At 39.6% G+C, this 22,218-nt stretch overlaps 1 protein-coding gene across 1 annotated transcript in view; it reads left to right on the top strand.

Annotated features, from left to right (window-relative positions):
* The first annotated feature begins 921 nt into the window (after positions 1 to 921).
* SERGEF (secretion regulating guanine nucleotide exchange factor) overlaps positions 922 to 22,218 on the top strand; it is a 161,269-nt gene continuing 139,972 nt past the window's right edge. Inside the window, 8 exon segments of the mRNA XM_009635386.2 lie at positions 922 to 969; positions 1,360 to 1,498; positions 2,235 to 2,390; positions 2,729 to 2,823; positions 5,041 to 5,101; positions 5,892 to 6,005; positions 6,319 to 6,381; positions 9,627 to 9,785. Of these exon segments, the coding sequence (XP_009633681.2) occupies positions 922 to 969; positions 1,360 to 1,498; positions 2,235 to 2,390; positions 2,729 to 2,823; positions 5,041 to 5,101; positions 5,892 to 6,005; positions 6,319 to 6,381; positions 9,627 to 9,785 (835 nt within the window).

Here is a 22,218-nt window from a genome sequence, read left to right as displayed (position 1 = left end):
GATTCATCAGAACCTGTGATTTTTACCTGATGAGCAAAGGTGGTCTAAGAGCTATTAAATGGGTATCTCTTTTCCTCCTTAGCTCGTTTTGCTCTGCAGTGGTCATGTTTGGGGATAACCTACCAGCCTTGGAAGGGTAAATGGAGATAGGCATGTGAGCGTGTGGATAGAGACTTGTGTGTGGCTTGCGGTTCCTCAGGCACCTGTTTTCTTTCTGCAACTTTGCTTGCCTGTTTTTGAAGACTTGTAAATTCATTGCAAGTTACGGGCTAAAATGAGAGCTTGTGACAAGCCTTGTAAAAAGAATTATGCCTGCTAAGTAGTAACGCGCTCTAAAACTGTCTGCCAGTAGCAGTGGCTGTGAGACAACTTGGTCTGCCTGTTGAGCTGGAATCCCGACATCTCATCCACCTGTTAGCTATGGGCTGAGGCGAGCAGCCAGATGCTTTTCACTGAAATGCTGTTATTTCTGTAGGTACAAAATGTTTATTGCTAAATATGTCCTTTTAAGATACACCAGGTGCTGCAGGGTGGTAAAGGGAGAGCAGATAGACAAGGGGAGCACAGGTGAGGTAGAGAAAGTCCCCCCTGGGGATCACCAGCTGGGTGCAGTGTGGGTGTTGAGTGTTGCTGTTACTGCAATGTGTGGTCTAGGAAAGTTCCTGATCCCACCTTTGTGAGTTGCTGTTCAAGCTGTTGGACATTTAACAGAGCTTAAATTGCCTGAGAAGTTTCCTGACATGTTACCACATTGTCAGTGGTTGCTTTCTATGATTTTGTTTAGTGGCTATAATTCTGTACTTACAAATTTATAATAATTGTAATTGGTATATTTTAATTCTGACACTTTAAGTTAAAAGACTTCGTTAATGAGGGATAAGTGTTTCTGCTTTAATTGTTTAGGTTCCAGAATAAGGTAGCATGTCTTTCTGGTCTTGTTTTGGAGGTGGGCTGTCAGAAGGCATTGGCGTGAATAAGATCTTAGTGATGAGTGGGAATCATTCACATTAAAATTAAACATGTGGTAATCATCCTGATAGTGAAGCTTTCCTCCTTAGTAACTGCTAGCTTGCAGTTAAAGTCTTACCAGGATATATTCCAATATGTTTCTTAAAATACTGGGATTGCAAGGGCAGTCTTAATGACAGCAAATTTAGGACAGCCCTGGTCTTTAATTCTGGGGGTCCCGTGTGACAGCAGTTACAATGAAGATTGCCATTTTGGGGGATTTTCAGGAGAAAATACTGGCAGGTTAATCTGTGACATGTGCCTGATAAGCCTGTTTGCTCTTAGAGGCAGATGTGTATCTTTTTGTTAACTTTTTTAAAAAATGTGTTGTTTTTCTGTGTGTATTTGAAGGGTGCAAACAGCTATGGACAACTTGGTCTTGGTCATAAAGAGGATGTGCTGGTACCTCAGTCACTGAAAGATGTTTCCTGCAAATGTCAAGACATTAAAAGCATTACTGGAGGAGGGGGACATTCTGCAGTTATCACTGGTAAAAACATTGCACTTGCAAGGAGTGTATGTCTTCTAAACACAATTTTTTTTTTGTGTTTCTCTGTTTCCCTGCTGATTTGGTGCTGCCACCTATCTGTGGCTTCTGTTTCTGAGCAAGTACCAGTTCTTAGTTGCAAAACAGGTTTCTCCCATGCCAATTAACTCAATATTTTGAGGGAATTGGGGAAATTCCTGGTTTTTGTATCTGCTGTGGTTGCTTTGTGGCTATGTGAGGACTGTTTCTTAACCTGTTTCATATAACAGCTTTTCATACAAAGCAGGTAATTTTTCTGTATACAGGATATTGGGGGGTATGAGAGAGGAGTCAAGTGGGAGGCTGTTCAGTCTTAGGAAGCTTTAAGGTAAGGAGCAGAAGATAACATCTGGTCTTTGAAAGGTTCTGCTATAAGGTGTAGCTAATTATGGGAAAGAAGGGATACAGGCAGTTGTGAAGGGGATGAAAAACTTCATCACAGATCTTAGTAGGAGGTTCCTGTTGTACCGTATGGATTGTCTCCCTTGACAAACTCAACTCTCCATAGCTGTGCTTATTCAGAGGTATTTCTGATGCATCAGAAGTAACTGTTTCTCTTTCTTTTTGCTTGACTGCAGTGCCTAAAATGACATGTAATCACTGTCGTTATTTGTCACAAGATCTCATGGCACGTGTGCTTGTCTTTTTAGTCTGTGAAGTGGAACATGATTTTTTCATTTTGTTTTATCTTCTCTTCCAGGTGCAGGAGAACTCTTTGTATGTGGCTGTAACAAAGACGGGCAGTTGGGACTGAATCACACCAAGGATGTACTGCATTTTACTTTGTGCACTGCCCTGTCTGGCTTCTGTGTAAAACAAGTTGCCTGTGGCTGGGATTTTACAATCATATTAGTAGGTAAATCTGTCTCTGTAAGAGCTGGAGAAATACGTTGATGTAGAGAATACACCGGAAGTTGCACATTGCTATTGCTTGTGCGATACACAGGCACCTACAGGTTTTAGCTACTTGCTTTGCAAACTGATTTCCTCCATGTTCCTTGTATCCAATTGAACTTCAGACCTTTACTGAACATGATGTGTAAGACCAGAAGCCTGTGGCCTTAGGGCCTTTGGAATGGGACGTTAGGTCCTTTTCTGAGCTACTTGGCTGTGATGTTTTGCTTGTTGAAATGTTACAGTGCTTTGCTTTTGCTCACAGATTTACTGATTGGGCTCTAACACTTCATTTTGCAGGATCTGGTCTAGTTCTGTCCTGTGGGTCTAACTCTTTTGGACAATTAGGCGTTCCACAGATGTCAAGTCCGTGCTTGATTCCGCAAAAGATCGAGGTAAAGATTTAAAAGGAATTGCGCTTCAGAGCTCTGTGCTTTATGTTGCTTCCAGCAACTTAGAAAGGTTGTCCAACCTCAGTGGGCTTTAAGCCAGAGTCTATTTTTTGTAGTCTATCTGTTACAGTAAACTTACAAAGTAAAGGACCGAAGATGGTCATTGACCCAGAAATGAGAAGCTAAGGCTGCTTTTCTTGTTGTACAAAGAAGTTGCCCACTTCTAACAGAAAGCTGTGTCTTTCGTTAGGGATTATAATGTTTTATAATGCATTTTGATAACATCTGCAGAATGAGTCTGATGCTCAGATGATGATGTGAAATGATACCGAAGGTGGTGAAACTCTGCAAATTTACTCCAGCTGAAGTTTTGCTTCAGGTTTGCAAGATACTAGATATGTTTTGCTACATGAAGGATATGTGTCTTCACTGTACTTTGTTGGAGGCTTTTGCTTAACAGCTCAAAGCAAAACAAAATGAGCCAACAATAATCCACCCCTGAAAAAAACAAACTGCATGATGGAGTTCAACAAAGTTAGTGTGCCGATTCTTTTGATCTATTGCTCCTGTGCTTCTTGTGTAGCAGTTCTGGTTTTTAAGTGCATGTTGGTTTTTTTAAATGTATTTATAACTGTCAGTTTCTTCCCCCCAAATGAAGACTGTAGTATTATTTCTTGACTGTAAAAACAGTTAGATAAAAATAAGCTCTGTCACCTCCAAAATAATAGAAGTGTGAGAAAGACCGGAGAGAATAAATTTTAATTTTATCACTTTTGAGATTAAAATAATTTTTACTTTTGCATGTAAAAGAACTGAGAAGTACATTGACTCGCTTCTTTATCTAACCTCCAGTATTTACCAAACAATATCCACTTCCAAGGAAATAGAATGGAAAGTTAGATCACAGTTTCTCTGTTGTCGAGTATCTTCAATTGTAAATACTAAATGCTGGACTTTGACAACATAGCTCATGTTGTTCCTGTAAGTCGTGTGGGAGTCTATGGCGATGTTTGTAGGTGAAGCACTGCTGAGTGTGAGTAGGGAGCTCAAGATGTAGCTTCAAATTAATTGCTTTACAATGTTTTAAGTAGTAGGTACTGAAACTTCTATAACATCAGAAAAGCTTTCCTGTTGTTGGCTATAAGCCTAACAGTTTAAATAAATTTCTTGCAGGAATTCTAATTAATCCCCAATTTACACTGTAGTTTCTTATTTGGAGAACACTAATGAAACTCTTTTTCCATCCACATGACCTCTCATGTCTAATGAAAGCAGTAACTTCAGAGCAGAAAGGATTCTCAGCCAAGAAATTTAGCCTCGTGGCTCATGCCAGATACTCCTTTGCTTCTTTTAATGTAGGAGAGGAAGGACAGCTGATCCCCTAGGTAACTCCTAGTGAATAGGGGTTAACTCACATGATGTTTCTGTATTCTTGACATTTCCTGGGAGCATCATTCCAGTATGGTGCCTTGAAAATGGTAGTATTTACAATGTTAATCTGAATCTGTGTCCTCCCTGGCCATGTGGACCATTCATTTATCTGGAATATTTTCTCTTTTGGTTTGTATCCTGTTGAATGCTTGGGCTTGATGCCATCTATTTTAAATAGTGTTGCATCTGTGAGAAGAATAATAGATTTGCAGAGTACTCAGGAGTGGAGAAGTGCCAGAATTGACGTACCTTGTGCAAACTGAAGTCATTCATTTTCTGCAAGTGTGACTTGATATACTCTTGCATGATCTTCACTGTGTAGGTGATACTATCAACCGTATTGTTTGTGATCAGAGGACTTGGTAAGACGGAGCAGCTTGACAGGACTTATTACTGCTTCTGACTGGTATTTTCTGCAGAGGTTTTAGTGTAATTCTTGAGGAACGCTGAGTTAAAATTAAGACATAACATATCCGTATCGCCAAAAAGGTTCCTTTTTTCATGTGAGGATATTGACTGTGGCTTTTTATTTATTGCCACAAAACTGTACATCCAGTTGCTTTGCTTGATTTTTTTTTTTTTTTTTTTTTTTGAAGATGTTCCCACTAATTTTTATTGGCTGAAACTTACTTCTTTTGTAATACAGAATCTTGGTAGACATTGTGACATGCAGGCTGGAATTGCAAGAACTATTTTCATAGTGTTCCACTTCTGTGTTTGGCATATTCTGCTTTTAGAGACACTAAATGTAAAAAGCAACTAAAATATGTTTTTCTTTTACTTGAGTAGTCTCTCAAAGAGAAGGTGGTGGATGTTGCTGCAGGACTGAGACATGCCCTTGCTGCTACAGGTAAATATGTCATCATTCTTGTATCATTTCAGTAACAAATGAAATGGAGTTTTAATGGCTTGGAGAGTGGGGGGGGAGGGGAGGAGAAGAAAACTAAATTTCTTTTAGCTTCTATTTACTTTTTTTATAATTGAGGAACAACAAACTACACATGCTCTTATTTTGCTTTAATTTTACATAAACTTTTGTATGGGTTCCACGCAGTGGAGTCTAGCTGAAGATGCAAAACAGAAGCTTGGAACAAGAGTGGGATCTCTGGTGCTTGTATGAATACCAGGAATTAAGCTTTCCTGAGCTCTGCGCTCAGTGGGCATCTTGATTCAGGGCTAGGTCAAGTCTCTGAAGGGTCCTGAGAAGGCAAGTGTCTTCCCTCCCTCAGTGTGCTGGACTGCACAAACAAATTAGCATGAAGATAAGGAAAGGGCAGATAAAGTAAAATGAACTTATAATAATAAATAAATTGTGTCTGTTTCTGAGGTGCTACAGCTTCTACAGCTTCTGTTACTCAATGATGTCCTGATAGAGGCCTCAGAGAGCAGAGATGGGTTGCTTAGTATCTTCTTAATTTTCTTACCTATATAAATGAGACCGCAACTGTTTGTTGCTTGATGACTTCACCAGGATTATCTGTATGTTTATAAAGTATGTTTTTGGTATAAAGGTATTTGAAAGTGTGATTTGAATCGATTAAAATGAAGTGAATATACCTTTAAAATTAATCAATGAGTTAAGTGGTTTTGTTGGTGGTTGATGTGCTTTAATCTCTTTTGTGTGTGTTTACTCTGGAAAGAGAGTGGTTTGGTGTTTCAGTGGGGAACTGGCATGGCATCTCGAGCAAAGCGTGCAAACCAAGGAAAAACCCTTCCCCTGTTCTTGACAGCAAAGGAGCCTTGTGAAGTAACAGGTAATCCAGGAATCAGTTTCCTTTGTAAAGGTGGACAGAGCAGAAATATAATTTGCAGTAACATGTAACACCTTTTATTATAAAGCCACTAAGTATTGCAAACATGTAGTGGAGTATCTGAAGGATAGAATGGGCGTACGAAGTCATAATCTATGTGTGACAATTATAGTGAGTCTTGCAATGTCTGTGGCCCAAAAGCAGAGGCTTTTGTTAAATTCATCATAATCCCGTTACAGTTGATACAGCTCTGTTTTATGTCTATGCATAAAATGATATCTGCTGTACAGATTTTATGAGACTAACTTTTCTCTAGGCCTGGAAGATGTAAAGGTGAAGAGAGTTGCTGCAAGCTCCTATCATTCGGTGTCACTCACAGGTAGGCCTTCTTCGGTATAGAAGTGAAAGTCCTTGTCTTAGCCTATAAAATTTTTTGTGCTTTGGAAATGTTTGTCAATTTTGGTTAGACGGGTAAAATTTGTTCTGGCCTTGTTAGTGCTGGTTAATTGTTGTATAGTAGTTTTGGATTCTGAGAACTTTCATTTTTTTTAAGAGCTGGATTCATGTTTTGAATTCTCTGAATTCTGTGTGGTTTTTTTTCTTGGGGTGAGGTGTGACTTAGCCCTTATGACTAAGTAAGGGTCTGGGCTCTTTACTTGGTTAGAAACTCTGAAAGGATTTGTGGAAGCATGTGGTTGGGTAAGCCTGTGGAGCTGCAGGGTGGTGCTGCATTGGGTAACTCTGGATGGGTGAGTGCTGGAACCAGTGCAACCCTTTGTCCTTTGTCCATGGAGAAAGGGTATGTTAGGTGGTTGTCCAAAGAAAGATAGCTGTGGCTATCCTGCTATGTGAGCTAATGCCTTTGCATGGGGTTATGTTGTGCAGGGACGTGAGATGGTCTGGAGCTATCTTGGGGTGGCTCTAATGTAACAGTGTGTAGATCTGTGTGAGGTACTGTAAGAGCACAAGGCTTATTTAAAGCAGTAGGAAGTTGCTTTAATCGCTTAGGCACTTCCGTAATGTCTGACATTTGTTCTTTAATCTTTAGGCAGTGCTCCCATGCTGGGGTATTAAGTATCCAGTAATAAAAGTCTAATGAAGATTTTTTTTTTTTTTCTTGGCAGATTGGGAGAAGGGGTAACAGAATAGCTTTTCATGCTGTAATCATGCAGTTTTGAAGTGTGGAGAATATATTGAACCTTATGAAGACAAGTCTTTGCCAAACCTTATAGGAGCAGGTTCTTAGCAATATGCAGCCATCTGGTACCTCTGTCATCATTAAATGGAGCACTGGAATATTTGCTTATGCAGATCTACAGAGATTTAGTTGTATGGGGAGATGTTACAAGATGTAAATTATATTGAATTCTGAGATGCAAAGAGTATGTGCGATTAGTGAAAAAGAACTATAAGGACAAACAGAATCTACTTTAGCTAATTAGCACTCTGTATTTAGAGAGCGAACAGATTATTCTGTCATGCTTTTGCTTTTTAATTAAGAGAGCAGTCTATTTGGCAGCAGGGGGACCAAGATTACTAAAATCTTTGGCACTTTGTTAATGTGATGCTATTGCTGCCCTTCATTCTGTAAGATACTTGTTATTACTTAAAATACTTTGTATTTTAAAGATACATGATATAGTAAAGATACTACTTCAGGGTGTAGTATTTAAATGGGGATTTTTTTTCTAGGAATCTCTCACACTGTGATGCAGTTTTCTTTGGCTTTGTCTCATGAACCACCTGCTGGTAGGATACCAAACACCTGCAGTCAGGCAGGTTTTTGACACAGGCAGGGTTGTTGCAAACATGAATGGTGGTTCCTTTAAAAAAAGGTTCATAGCCTACCTGTATACAAGCGGCCCTGAAATCTCCAGTGATGGGAATATGGTGCTAAGTCTTGGTGTCTAAGCTTTTGTTAAAACATACTTGAGAAATGAGATGAGGGTTGAGCACATGGCATTTCCTGGGATAAAGGAAGTGCGCCTTCTGGAAGAAAAAAAGGAGGTGACAGAAGCGGTGCATGTTAACTGTGGAAACATGAATGGCCATAATGTTTTTCTTTGTTGAAACAAGCTGTTTCTATTACTTCTTTTTTTTCTCTCCAGAAGGTGTATGTGCTTTACTGTGGGAAGGAATTTATCAATTTTAGTGGAGAATTCACATGAAGCAATTGGTTGATTTGTTTTTCCTTTTCATTTCAGTTGTGTTGTTTTATTGAGGAATGTGGGAAGTCCTGCAGATGACTGTCAGTAATGTGTAACTTGACAAGTATTGGCTTTATTTATTTTTCTCTGAAAGATTTACTTCTGTAATGCTGCTTCTGAAGAGTTCAGTGCTGACCTGAGACTTCCAGAAGCCTTCAGTGTTGTGGATGTGTGCTCTGAACAATTCCACGTTGCAAATGATATGGCTTCCAGTCTTTCTGGGCCCATGACCATGTACTTTATGTGTGCAAGACTTACTTCTTATGTTTGCAGCTTGTACAGGGTGGCAAAGCATGTCAAGAGGCCTGACACAGCTCATGTTCTGTTAAATGTTTCTTGTGAATTATATGTTTTTAACACAGAGGCCTAGAACCTGGGCAGAATCATTTTGTGCTGAAAAGGTTGAACTAATGATATGTAATATCTGCACTGCAGAAGGACTCACCTGAACTGTCATCTTGTTACTGTCAATTGGTCGTTAGGCTGTGAGCAACTCCAACTCACATATGAAGCAACGTGGATGTTTCTGTAAATATAATTATCCCTGTGGGTGGAATTTTGCAGTGTGCACTTGCAGAAATGCTTATTCTAGAAAAGGGGTGGGGGAAGATAAGTAATTACTTACAGAAGTCTCTCACTAGTTGTCTAGCATTGTTTTGAGGCATGATAATATTTTAATTTTGCCTTCTGATGAGTGGTACCTGCTTTAGTTGTATGTTCATAGCTGTGTGTCACATTAATTCAGGAAGTGACTGAGCAGGTGAGGCAAAGAGCATTTGACTGTCCCTGCTTTGGGGGATTTGCTGAATTTGCTCAAGCTGAAGAAGGCCAGGAGAGTTATGAGCAGAACCAGGAGCCTGTAGCTCTTGTACAGAGGCTGAGAGACTGTAACATAGAGCAGGAGCAGCCAGCCAGGCTTTGAAGAGTCCCAGATACTGGAGGGGAGTTAAGTTATTTGCTTCAGTTCAGAAAGTTATTTACTGGACTGAATCAAAGCTTTGGGGTGGAGGTAAAAGCTGGCCTGCAAGAAAAGAGCAGACTGAGAGGACTGCTCAGTGAGTGTCCCCAGGATGCTTTTGATTTTTTTTTTTTTTTTTGCTACAAACATCTTTCAGTTGTCTTTGAGAGGCTCATAGTAGAAATAAGATCTAGGCAGTTTGACTTGAAAGCCCTGGTTGTTTCAGGGAGTTAGTGTAGCCCTCAGAAAACAAGCTGTCTTGTTAAAGCTCTTGCAAATATTTCTGCTATCCTAGTTACAGTGTGCGCCTATGTGGTAAAGAGTGGTAGGAAAAAGCATACAGTGAAAACACAAATTGAATGAAACATTGTTCGTTCCTCAGCATCACTGAGTTGAGACAAAGCCTGTATCTGGTGGTGATATCACTTTCAACAAATTTTACTTCTCTTTCTATTGTAGATGAAGGACACCTGTATGTCTGGGGTAGCAACAAACACGGGCAGCTAGTGAGCAAAGAGATCTTTCTTGTTGAGCCCAAGAAGATTGAGACTCATTTTTTCTCACATGACAAGATTGGAGCAGTTTGGAGTGGCTGGACCCACTTGGTGGCACAAACAGGTAGGTTATCTAAAAAGCAGCCACGTATGGCACCAAAACAGTAAATTGTCTTTATTGCTTGCAAACAGGTGTTCTTTCTCACTCATACTGGTTAGATGCAGAGTTTTGCAGTTCCAGCTGAGCAGTGGTTGTCTCTTGAAAATGATAAGGGCAGACATCCTTTGGCTTCTGTCCCTGAAGTATTATTGCACTTATAGATTGGAGGGCCTAGCATCTTCATAAATGCAGTAGCACCTGCATGTACACACGAGAGGGATGCAGCCTTTCTGCCTCATCAGGTTACTGGTATACCAGGATATACATGAAATTCTAAAGATCATTCTTCTGGGTGAGTTACATCATCATCTTTGGAGAGAAGAAAATTTGGTGGAAAACTTGCTTCAGAAAATAGAGAGGTAGGAAAATATGGCTGCAGCTTCCAAGATATGTGACTCTACTTGGCAGGAAGATATGGGCAAAACTCTCATTTAGGGCATAGGAATTGGGGAGGGGGGAAGATAATCCTGAGCAAGTGTCTGTCTGAAAGCCGTGGGGGCATAGATATGTACTGTTCCCAGGTTACCTGAGTGTTCGCTGAGGGTCTTCAGAACAGGCATAGCTGAGAACCCTCTGCTTCTGCCATCCCATTTGAGAAGACATGGTCTTACTGCAGTAAGTGAAATAAATTACACGGCTTTGCACAACTGTACTAACCTTTCTGTACTTCAAGAGTGAGCCTAGCTTTTTGTGCTGCTCTTCTTCAGTAAAGTGTTTTAAGGACAAATAAAATCATGTGTTCAGAAGAAAGTCAGTAAACTAAAATAAGCTGGCTTGTATGTGTGTCTGTGGTCAAACCCCGAGAATATTTAGAAAAGATCTGTAAAAAGAGGCATCATTAGGCTTGAAGATCACCCCCTGAAGATGGAATGAAAGAATATTTTAATATTGAAGCTGTACCTTCCTGGGAACCTTTCCAGTCAGGACAGTGTGAAAGCTTGCCACATGCAGAGGGCTGTAGATTTGATTCTTCCCTAGGAAGAGATAAGAGGAAGGTTATGTAGTAATGATATTCACGCGTAAAAGGATGGTTGATCTGATGAAGGTAATTTGAATGCATTTGTATTGTTGCTCTGTTGTGAAATGCAAAGGCAGGAGAGGAAGGTAGATGAGATGCAAAGGTAAGACAGACATCTGAAACTATTTTGTGGTGTTCACATGTGAACAGTTTGTGCTATTTGCTTCTCCTGTTGCACACCGTGTGGTGTGATAGTTAAGACAGGAGGATGAAAGTCTTCCATAGAACAAACAGAATAGACAGAGTTATATTAGCAGGGGTAGCATATGTACATTTCTGCTTTTGCCCTGTGTAAACTGCCAGGTGAGGAAATGAACAGCAGATAAAAGCGTTTTTCCTGGAGTCACATTGGAGAGTGAAGAACCTGCTGGTCTGTCAGCACACACAAACTGTTTGTTAGGAAAACTGCAGAAGGGGCAGCAGATCTGTTATTGATATTTCCTGGGTTCTGTAATTATGGATATTGGTTCAAGGAGTGCTTAGCCTTCAGCATGGGTAGTTTTATTTAGATGGAGTACTCGCATGCCTAAAGGTCAGCGTGTGCTGAAGTGTTCTATTAAATTGATGCAGTAAATCCTGAAACACCCACGCAGTAATGTCCCTTGCTCTGTGAGAAACGCGTCTGTTTTAATTACCATAAACTGTAAATTCTTGGTGCTAGAATTTGGAGGGATGCGATGCATGACTAGAAAAGCAAATCAGTTAAATGTTCTTTTTCATAGCATTCATTGTTTGCCATCAAAGTACATGAGAGAAATGTCACGTAAAAAACCTACATTACTCTAGCTGCTCTATTAGCTATTTAAAAGAAATTATTAAATTCTGGTTTTTAGGGGATGCTATGTTGAAATTTTCAGAGATGTAATCAATGCTATGTGCTGCTTGGAAACTTTTCAGGTGGAGCAAAGGAATTTATCTCAAAATGTATAATTCTTGAATACAGTGCTTAGTGTCATTCTCACGGAACAGAAATGGTAGAAAAAAGACATTAGTCAAGATAACTTTATTTTTAAAAACAGGGTCTCGTCAACATGGTTTGCCTTGCTTCACTATTTCTTAATAATGCATACCCACTAAGTAGAACATCCTCAAAGTTTTAGTAACTTTAATGTTTCACTCAGTTAATACTTATGCATAGCTATTACAGAAATTAAATGAATATTTTAGTAGGTGATTTTAAGAAGAAAAAAAGAATGTCGAGTGACTAGCAGGTATAGGTTTTTTGTGAATGTGTGAAAGGAATTTAAATAAAAATAGGCTGGCCTTTTGCATCTGCGTTAGAAAACTGGCCAAGCAATGCAGTGGCATAAGTTATTCCTGAAACTGAATTTTGTGTATTTAGAATTTTAAATCTCTTTGAAAGTCAATGGACCTGAACCTAAATCATCCAGAGTAGGATTTTGAATGGCCTTTGGCAGCCTCTAGATACTAATCAGAATCTCATAGGATTTTCAAGGGTTGCTCAACTACTAGATACAGTGTGAGCTAAGTACTTAACTGTTTCTGAAAAATTATTCACTGCCTGTGATTAAACTTGCAGCTAAGTAACTGAAAAATGCAGCCCACTTGAAAACTTTTCCCTGCATGAAGTTCTTCCTCCATTGTTTTTACCTCCGTCTAGCAAAGGAGGAAATGCTGCTACAGTTTCTTGGTGTTGAAGTCACACAAACCAGTGGTCTCCAAACTTTATTGATTGTGCACCCCATCAGTAAATCTTTTTTTTAAGCACGCACCCCCAATATATGTATAAAATTATAGACATGCACTACTGTAATGTTATGCAAACTGTAAAACATACACAATAGAAATTTTAGAAAGGATGAGATACAGATGAAATGAACATTACTTAAAATACTATTTTATTAGCCAAATTAAACCCATTAATAATTTATTAATAAATTAAAATATTAATAACATTATTATTTTCTTCCTGTACCCCAATGGATTGTCTTGCGCACTTCCTGGACTGCATGCACTCCACTTTAGAAACCACGATATAAACAACTCCTCCTCACTTTACTGTGGAGAGTACCACAGTTAGTGGAAAGGAAGCAAAATAGAGTGATTTTTTGGATATGGGAAAATGGAAGGAAGGGATATTATAGCACGGTGCTTCTCTCTGTTCATTATGAAAGATAGGAACATACTTTGGAAAGACATTGCAGTGTATAGAGATTTTGGTGCATGAAAGAATGGTTAAGTTTTTTCTAATTAAAACTTTGACCATGATGCAAAATTTAATAGTTTAACATTTATGTTACTGTATCTTATTTATGGGGACAATCTTTCTAAAAAGGCCTGCTGTGACAGGACAAGGGGTGATGGCTTTCAACTAAAGGAGGGTAGATTTAGACTGGATATAAGGAAGAAATTTTTTACAGTGAGGGTGATGAAACACTGGAATGGGCTGCCCAGAGAGGTAGTGGAGGCCCAGTCCCTAGAAACATTCAGAGCCAGTTTGGATGGGGCTCTGAGCAACCTGATCTAGTTAAAGATGTCCCTGCTCACTGCAGTGGGGTTGGACTAAATAACCTCTAAAGGTCCTTTGCAACCCAAAGCATTCTATGATTCTATCTGAAGTCTAGTGTTGTGTTTTCCACAGAAGGTAGTGGAATTTTAAGAGGCCATTACAAATACTTAGAGTTCTGTTTGATTTTTTTTTCCCCTCGCCAGAACATTAATCTTGGTTAGAGTAGTAATAATGAAACATTCATAATTGCAGCTGTCTTGACAGTAAATTAAAACTTTTCTCGTTGGAAAGACACAGGAAGGAACTGGGTGGATAAAAGCTGGACACTGTTCATCTGTAAATTGACAGATTCTACCATTTCAAAATGGCATTTTGATCTTTATCTGTCAGATGAGCAGTGCTTGACTGCAGAACTAATGGAATAGTGAAATGTAAATGAGACAGTGATGTTGTTAAAAGCAACCATCTGGAGGAATAGTGGGCAGTTTCGTGGATGCAGTGGCCTGACACTTTTAAAGTGAGTCCAAGTAAGTTACCAACTTTGTTATCAGAAGGGAAGGAACACAGCATAAGTATTTTCTTCTGTATTAAGCTTTCCCTCTTATGTAAACTAGCCTGTTTTAAAAGACTTGGGTTTTTTTTCTTCATGCTATTGCAAAATTTTGCATTGTAACCTAAAGCAAAACACACAACTTTTCTTAATTTCTTCCCTACTCTGTCCTTGCAGGTGATTTTTAGATGCGGGTATTGAAGCGACTTCAGGTGCAGTTCTTTCATCTGTTATATTCTATCTCATTCAGCAACTGTTCTGAAAGTCCTGTTTCTTGTAATTTCAGAGTTTTGTCAATTCTCTCTTCATTTGCTGTTGTTTCTGTTGTAAAGCAGTTGAGATTCAAGAAGTTAATTGCTGAGAAATTGATTGCTTGACTTAGAGGCATTAAGGTTCGGGGAAGGTTATGGAGCAGATTGTCTTGAGTGCCATTATGTGGCATGTACAGGACAACCAGGTGATCAGGCACAGTCAGCGTGGGGTTACGAAAGACAGGTCCTGCTTGACCAACCTGATCTTCTATGACAAGGTGACCTGCTTAGTGGTTGAGGGAAAGGCTGTGGATGTTGTCTACCTGGACTTTAGTAAAGCCTTTGACACAGTTTCCCACAGCGTTCTCCTGGAGAAACTGGTTGCTCGTGGCTTGGACAGATATATTCTTCTCTGGGTAAAAAACTGGCTGGCTGGCTGGGCCCAAAGAGTTGTGGTGAATGGAGTTAAATCCAGTTGGAGGCCGGTTACAAGCGGTGTTCCCCAGGGCTCATTACTGGGGCCAGTTCTGTTTAATATCTTTATCAATGACTGGCACAAGGGGATTGAGTGCACCCTCAGTAAGTTTGCAGATGACACCAAGCTGGGTGGGAGTGTTGATCTGCTCAAGGGTAGGAAGGCTCTACAGAGAGATCTGGACAGGCTGGATCAATGGGCTGAGGCCAATTGTGTGAGGTTCAACAAGGTGCAGTGTTGTGGCACTTTGGTCACAACAACCCCATGCAATGCTACAGGATTGGGGAAGAGTGGCTGGAAAGCTGCATGGCAGGAAAGGACCTGTGGGTGTTGATTGACAGCTGGCTAAATATGAGCCAGCAGTGGCCAAGAAGGCCAATAGCATCCTGGCTTGTACCAGGAATAGTGTGACCAGCAGGACTAGGGAAGTGATTGTCCCCCTGTACACGGCCCTGGTGAGGCTGGACCTTGAATACTGTGTTCAGTTTTGGGCCCCTCTTTTTGGGCAAGAAGGACATTGAGTTGCTGGAGCATGTCCAGCGAAGGGCAGTGAAGTTGGTGAGGGGTCTGGAGCACAAGTCTTATGAGGAACGGCTGAGGGAACTGGGGTTGTTTAGCCTGGAGAAGAGGAGGCTGATGGGAGACCTTATCACTTTCTGCAACTGCCTGAAAGGAGGCTGTAGCAAGGTGGGTGTGGGTCTCTTCTTCCAAGTAACCAGTGATACAACGAGGGGAAACAGGCTCAAGTTGTGCCAGGGGAGGTTTAGATTGAATATTAGAAAAAATTTCTTCACTGGAAAGATTGTAAAGAATTGGAACAGGCTGCCCAGGGAAGTGGTTGAGTCCCCATCCCTGGAGGTATTTACAAGGTGGGTAGATGTAACACTTAGGGACATGGTTTAGTGGTAGACTTGGCAGTGTTAGGTTAACGGTTGGACTCTATGATATTAAAGGTTTTTTCCAATGGTAATAATCCTATGATTCTAAGGAATGTTTTCATAGGATGTTGTGGTTTTCATCCTCACCCTTAACTGATCCTCATGATCTCCAATTTTTTATTCTTTTTAATCACAGAGTTGTCTTTTGGACTGTTTCCATTGTACACAATCTTAATGTAAAATAACTCACTAAATCCTTCAAAGAGACAACTGCTTCTTTTTCTGCCTTGATTACTGATTCCTACAGAGGAGAGACGAACAATTAGGCTTTGCGGCACCACTAGTACTCCTTCAAAATAAGTTATATTATTCTGATACTAGCAATGGTCCTAGTCAATGATGGTTGGTCCAAAAAGAGTAAGGTTGAGAGACCCTGGTTGCTTTTTTCTCACATCTCTGATGATTTGAACTTGTTAGTGTCTTTGGATTAGTTATTATTTTCTGCATGAATGCTTGTATCAAGTGACTTTCAGGCATGCTTTTCAATTATAGCAGGGCAGTACTGTTATTGCTCTATGTGAAGGACAGACCAGGTGAATTCTTCTGGCCTTGGACTCCAAGTGCAAATATTATTCTCTTCAGGCAACCACTCTGTAAAATGGCTTGCTTCCTTTCCAGCACTTTGCTTAATGGCACAAGGAGCATCGCTGCAGTATAGGTGATAATATTTTTGAATAATAACAAGCAGCTGTCTAACATTGCTCTACTTGACAATGTCAACTTTAATTTGTGGTGATTCTCAAGTTGATACAAACCCTTTGAGGGTAACTGCTGAAAGAGAGGTTATTGCTTAGATCATTTAAAAGAGTGCTAAGTTGTGGCTTGTAACGCTGAAGATGTAAATTAGGCTACTTTGGGAAATGATAGAACCGATCTGACTTGAAGGCAAACCTAAATATAGCAAGAGAAGTCTGTTAAAGACTTAGAGGTGAATCATCAACTTCAATTCAAAGCAAGTTATTATTTTTTTTTTAACTGGGATGCCTAATAAATAAGCTTTCTTAATCTGGCCTGTTTTCTTATCTAAGTATTCTCCTGAATACGTTCACTAATCTATTTTTCATGTACCGTCACATGAAATTAGGCCTTGTTTGAGCTCAGATAAAGAATTCCAAGCTCTTTCACCCAGAAAGAGTTACCTTAAAAATGCAGTTAAAATGGTATTTCTGCTGCCTGTGCAAAACTCCCTATGGCTAAAAAGTCTTGGAAGAACAAAATGCCTTTACATAGTCTGAACAATATTCTGAATCCTTATTCCAAATGTGCATCTGAATTGATGCATCTTTGAACATCCCCTGATGTCATGTCATTTAGGCCACATAAAACTACTCTGAAGTGGTCTGACCATGTTAGTGACCTACATGGTAAAATAGAACCCATCTCCTGTTTTTTCTGAAGCAAATGATGATTTGTCCCTCCAAACACTGAGAGCAGACCAAGAGAATATTTCTCATTAGCTTGCCTGAAAAGGAGGCTTTCTGCTGTATTGCACTTGTACGTGCTTTCTCTGATGCCAGTCACTAGGTAAAGCTACCTAGGCTTTGCTCGTAAGTGATGCAGTAGATGGTTGGTGTAACTGCAGGGAGGTGAACTGGAAGGACGTTGCTCTCTGGCACCCGAGCAGTGCAGTTTCAGCCCACTAGAGGTCCTTTCCAGTTTTCTTTTGAATCAAGACTCGGCAGCCTTCCTAATACTGGAAAGCATGCTTTCTTTGCCTTGAATTTTTCAGCAGCTCCCTAGGACAGCAAATACAGGGTTTTTTTTTTTTTTTTTTTTTTTTTTTTTTTTTTTTTTTTAAGTGCTTATCTGTGATACCAATAAGGCATCTGTTTTATGGGGACTCTCCTTTCCTCTTTGTAGCCACTATAGCTAGCAGTCTGGTTGAAACTGGAATCCCTGATGTGCTTTGTAATGTGAGGGAGCTGTATTTCATTTGGTAGGATGCTGGATTTTGGTAAAACAAGTAAAATACTAGAAGTTAGCTAAATAAAAAAACTATGAATTGATAGGAACCCCTGAACCCCTTTGAAGCAGAACCTGCAAAATGAGCGTTTAAGAAGGAAAAGTCTTTGTCCATCTGCCTCAGGCTAAATAAACTCTAACTAAAATCTGGTAAATTCACTTGCTTTTCTATGATCTTGGTTCTATGATTTTGCTGTGTGTGGTGAACAACCTCCTCCTTACAATGCTGTAGCTCAACATTATGAAGCAATGGGAGTTTATGCTTCAGAGCCTTCCTGTTATGTTCCTTGCTGTCATAATAAATGCTGTCATTGTTGTGCATGAAAAGAGAAAGCAACAAAGAATGTCAGTTGAAGATGCATAGATTTTAAAGCAGAAATAGTTGCCACAGGGGAGATCATATGAGTTATTCCAGTGTATGCTGTTGAATTTCACCTGTATGCTCCAGTGTTAAGACCAGTAATTTTTGCTTGACAGAAATGTAGCCTCTAGAAGACATTTACCTGATGTTAGGTTTTTTCTTTTTTTTTTTCCTCTTTTTTTTTTTTTTTTTTTTTTAAGATGCTGGGTTGCAGGTAACAAAGTGAAGGCTGAGCTGAGATAATGAATGGATCTAACAGGAAAAATGTTGCCAGCATTAAGCCCTTGCTGCACTTTATGTATTTGTTCCAGGGCTTTTTAGGAGCACTTACAGGACCCAAGTGGAAAGGTCTATTAAGTACCAAAATCACTCAAGTTAGAATGAGCAGAATGTAACTTTGGCCCCTGAAAACGGTGAAGCTTGAGAGAGAATAAGTAGGTAATTAAATGCATTTTTAGTGCATGTATTGCATGTGTTTTCAGTTGTCATCCATTTCTTAGTTTACATTGGTGATGTGGTTGGTTTACAACGTACACATCTCACAATCTGACCAATAATGGAACTTTTGGTTTAGATGCATCTGGTTTTGGCTGGCAAATTTTAAAACTTTAGGGCCTATCTTGAAGGTCTTCCATCTGATTACAAAGGGTAGAGCATGGGAAGAGGAGAGAAAGAAAGAGACCAAAATTCAGAATTTAAAGCTTTGCAGAAACTAATATGGGATCTGTGAGTAATTAACAGTGTGCAGTAACATGATTAAAGATTCTAGGTGCATATGGAAATTGCCTTATTTTCTGTATTGTCTTCAAAGCTGGCTCCTTGTTCTATCACAAATCCATCTCTTGCTGCTGTTTTAACTTTTGTGATAATTATTTTTAAACAAAGTTTGTACAAGCTGCTGAAGTAGGGATTGATGGGAACTGTGTAGTACGTTACTTGGGCAGTCTGTTCCTGGCTGACGGCCTGCTGGGGGACAGGGAATGTACTAGCTCTTTCAGGTTTTGGGGTGAAATCTGTGGCAAGTTTGCACTCGGTGGATGCTCTGAAAATTGAAAGGTGTCTGGGAGAGCACCTATGTGAAGTAAAATTGAGCATTCACTTCACATTGTATGGATTCTTGTAACATTTATAGGTGTGGAGTCAGTGTTTAAGTCAGTTCAAGATGTTTGTAAGACAAACCTGCAAGGTATATAAGACATACCTTAAGACATACCTTAAACTTAGGTGTGTTGAGTTCATGTTCTGAGTTGGATTAATTTTATGTTTTTCCACAGAGACACATAGATAAGTAAGTACTTAAGCTCTGCAAAATGCATGTGTATAAACTATAAAGTGTTCTGGAAATTTGTGGGAATTTACTATTTATTTTCTGTGAATACATCAAGGCAGAGAGTTGAATTTTGTTAAGTAATTTATATGAAAGGAATCTTTTTCCTTTGGCAGAAAGTTACTTTCCAGTCATGAATCATCCCATTAATGCAAAAGCTTTGAGGAAAACGCAGTAAAGCTAATAAGCTGGTGCACAAAAATTTTTGTTTTTTCTCAAACACTACAGTTTAGGCAGCCCTGTGATAGCTTTGTCTTTCTGTTTGAGGAGGGAATGTCCTCACTGGAAGGAGCTCCTCTTTAGGTTAATCCTGTCCTTTTGAGAGCTTTGAAGGCAGATGTCCAGATTCCTCACATGGTCTTAAACTGTTTCTTTCAGTAATCCAGAATTCTGCTCTGATGAGATTGGTTTCTGTTGTTGCAATTTGGTCATCAAACCTGCTTTGCCTACAGGTACAATTGTTTTGAGTTCTCTTTACTCTTTGCTGATGGGAAGAAACCTTGATTTCCCTCATCCTGAGTTGAGGAAATTCTATGGCATCAGTCTTTTATAGGTGCTTAGGAAAAATGGCCAAGAATGAAAAGCATAAGTGACTTACGGAAGCTCTGTTTCCCTATTCCTGACATCACTTTTCCTACTTTTTGTTCATGCATAGCTCAGTCTCTGTCTCTGTAGCCCCAACTTTGAGAGTTTTGTGAGGCCCGGTGTATACAGGTTCAGACAGTCCTCAGCAAGGAACGTTCAGTGGAAGGGAAGAGTCTTGCAAAGATTAACTTTGGAAATGTGCAGTTCTGGAGTTGGGGTACAACACCCTTCTTCCCCAATATTTATCAAAGTTTAACCTTCTTGCCCTTAGCAAGGTACAGTAAGATCCTTTGTCTCCTCTGTGACCTTGTGCTATTGGGCTGCCTAGATTAAATATCCTCATTTTGATTGAGGGATCTGGTAGAATATGCTGTGTCTTACTTTGTCTTGGCAGTTGAGACCGAGGTTGGGCAGGTATCCAGGCCTGGAGAAAATGTTAGTACTGCCTTTGTACTGTGGAGCTTGAAGGTGTATTTTCATGTGAGTAGATCGCCTTGCTTCACTTATTTTGGACCTTATTTTGTTCATGAGATCAGGGAGATGGTCAGTCCAGTAGAGTAAATCAAGAATTAACTGAAGTAGAATATACTGGAGAGGAAAAAGCAAGGAAACCCAGAAAACCTGAGCTAGTGACCAGAAGAGCCCTATTCCTCAGCAGCTTATGAAGTTTATCATGTTGTTGTCTGTTCCCAGGGTTTTGATGGGAATTCTTTCCTCAAGCAGCAAGGAACTGAAATTTACAGTTTATTTATGGAAGGTTTCTGCAAATGAGACTTAAGCAGCCAAATCCTACAACAACTCGTCTTTGGAGAGGATAGGGGGGTGGGATCTTACCAGGGCCACTATAGAAGATTTTTCTTTCAACTGCCAAATTGCCACTGAATCTCAGGAAAGATTTTTCTGCCAGAAGATAGATCTCAGTAAATGGTGGATCTTCTGTGTGTGCTCTCTTGAGACACAGCGGATTTTGTCTCCAGCAGCTATGGCTCACCAGCACAACAGGAGCCTTTCCATTACGTCCTACTCTGTGTGTCAGCCCCTCCTGTTTAGTTCTGTCTTGCAACACAAACGTGTTTCTTACATACATGTATATATATATATACATATTGTTCTTCCTTTAGCAAGAACTGAATAAACAAAACCTGTGGGCTGGCTCTGGCTTATACAGTGTCTTGTTTTTTCTTGCTTTACAGTATCAGCTTTTGTTAGCATGTTAATGAATTTTTAGTTCACTGAACATTAAAGCATCCTGGATTTTATTTTCAAAATTATATGGATTTGAGTTCTAGATAGATGTAAATAGCTAGAAGAGGTTGGCATTTTCTTTGGCTTCATGAGTTGGCATTGTTCTTTGGCTTTATTTTTAAACTTACAAAGTTAGAGTGTGTATGTGTTTCTATATGGCTTTGCAATTCTGCACTCCTATTTCTACTGCTCCCTGCTGGGGGTTACTTCTACATGACTGGTAAAATCTTGAAGAAGGTTGTCAAGGAGGAGACTAGGTTCAATGTGAACTGAAGGTGCATTCTGAAAGGTTAGTATCTAGTGTTCAGAATTATTCATGTGCAAAGTTTTTTCACAGAACCTTGCTAACAACATCTTTTGAGTAATTTGTGTTGTTTGGTCACTGTCCCTCTTTTGCCCCTCTTTGTTCTTAGTAACTTTCAGTTGGTGCAGTAAATAGTTGTCCATGCCATATGTGGAGAGAGAGGTATCAGGAAGATGCTAAACTGTCACTAATTTTGGTTGAAGGTATTAATTGTAAAATAGAAATATCAAGTGTTTGTCATTAAGGGCAAAGTAAGTTATCACAGTATTTATTTGAAATTCCCCTTGTAAGCTATACCGTGAGTGTATTGGCAAACAGAGATTTAGATGGCCTGTGGATAGTATGATTTAAATGAGTTTTTGTTAAATTTTGGCTCATGATATATGCTGAGTGTTTTTAGCAAGAATTGTAAAACAGGAGGAAAACCTCTATGACAAATTTTGCAGATCTTTTCTGCTCGTGCTATGTTTATGGCAGCCTATAGAATATCTCTCCCGCAGTAGAAGGGGAAGATACAGTGCATAAGGCTAGTCTATCCAGGTTTACCTGGCCATGGCATCCTTTCATGCTTGCTTAGTCCTGTCCAGACGTATTTTAGTAAGTACTTCATGACTGGAGGAGTTTGGAGAATGACTCAGTCATTGTTCAGCCTTACACTCTGGGGCTTTTCTAAAGTAGACCACATGTGCAGGAGGAGGGACTATGTTATTTTGAATTTCTTTCCTTTTTAGTGCCATATCCTCTCTTCTGCTGTTGGAATCACTCATTGTTGTGGACCTAAGTAGTGGGAGTATCTGTCCTAACTTGAAGGAACTTTGATCTTTAAAAAGCTTTCAGAGAAATGAACCTTTAAAATGCGGATGTGGTATAAATTTTATTCAGGTCATTAGTGTGTGAGATAAGGGATTCAT

Source organism: Egretta garzetta, unplaced genomic scaffold (genome assembly GCF_000687185.1).
Source record: "Egretta garzetta isolate BGI_Z169 unplaced genomic scaffold, ASM68718v1 scaffold133, whole genome shotgun sequence".
Lineage (NCBI taxonomy): Eukaryota > Metazoa > Chordata > Aves > Pelecaniformes > Ardeidae > Egretta > Egretta garzetta.
The sequence above is the reverse complement of the archived record's forward strand: the minus strand, read 5'-3'. Positions and strand labels throughout refer to the sequence as shown.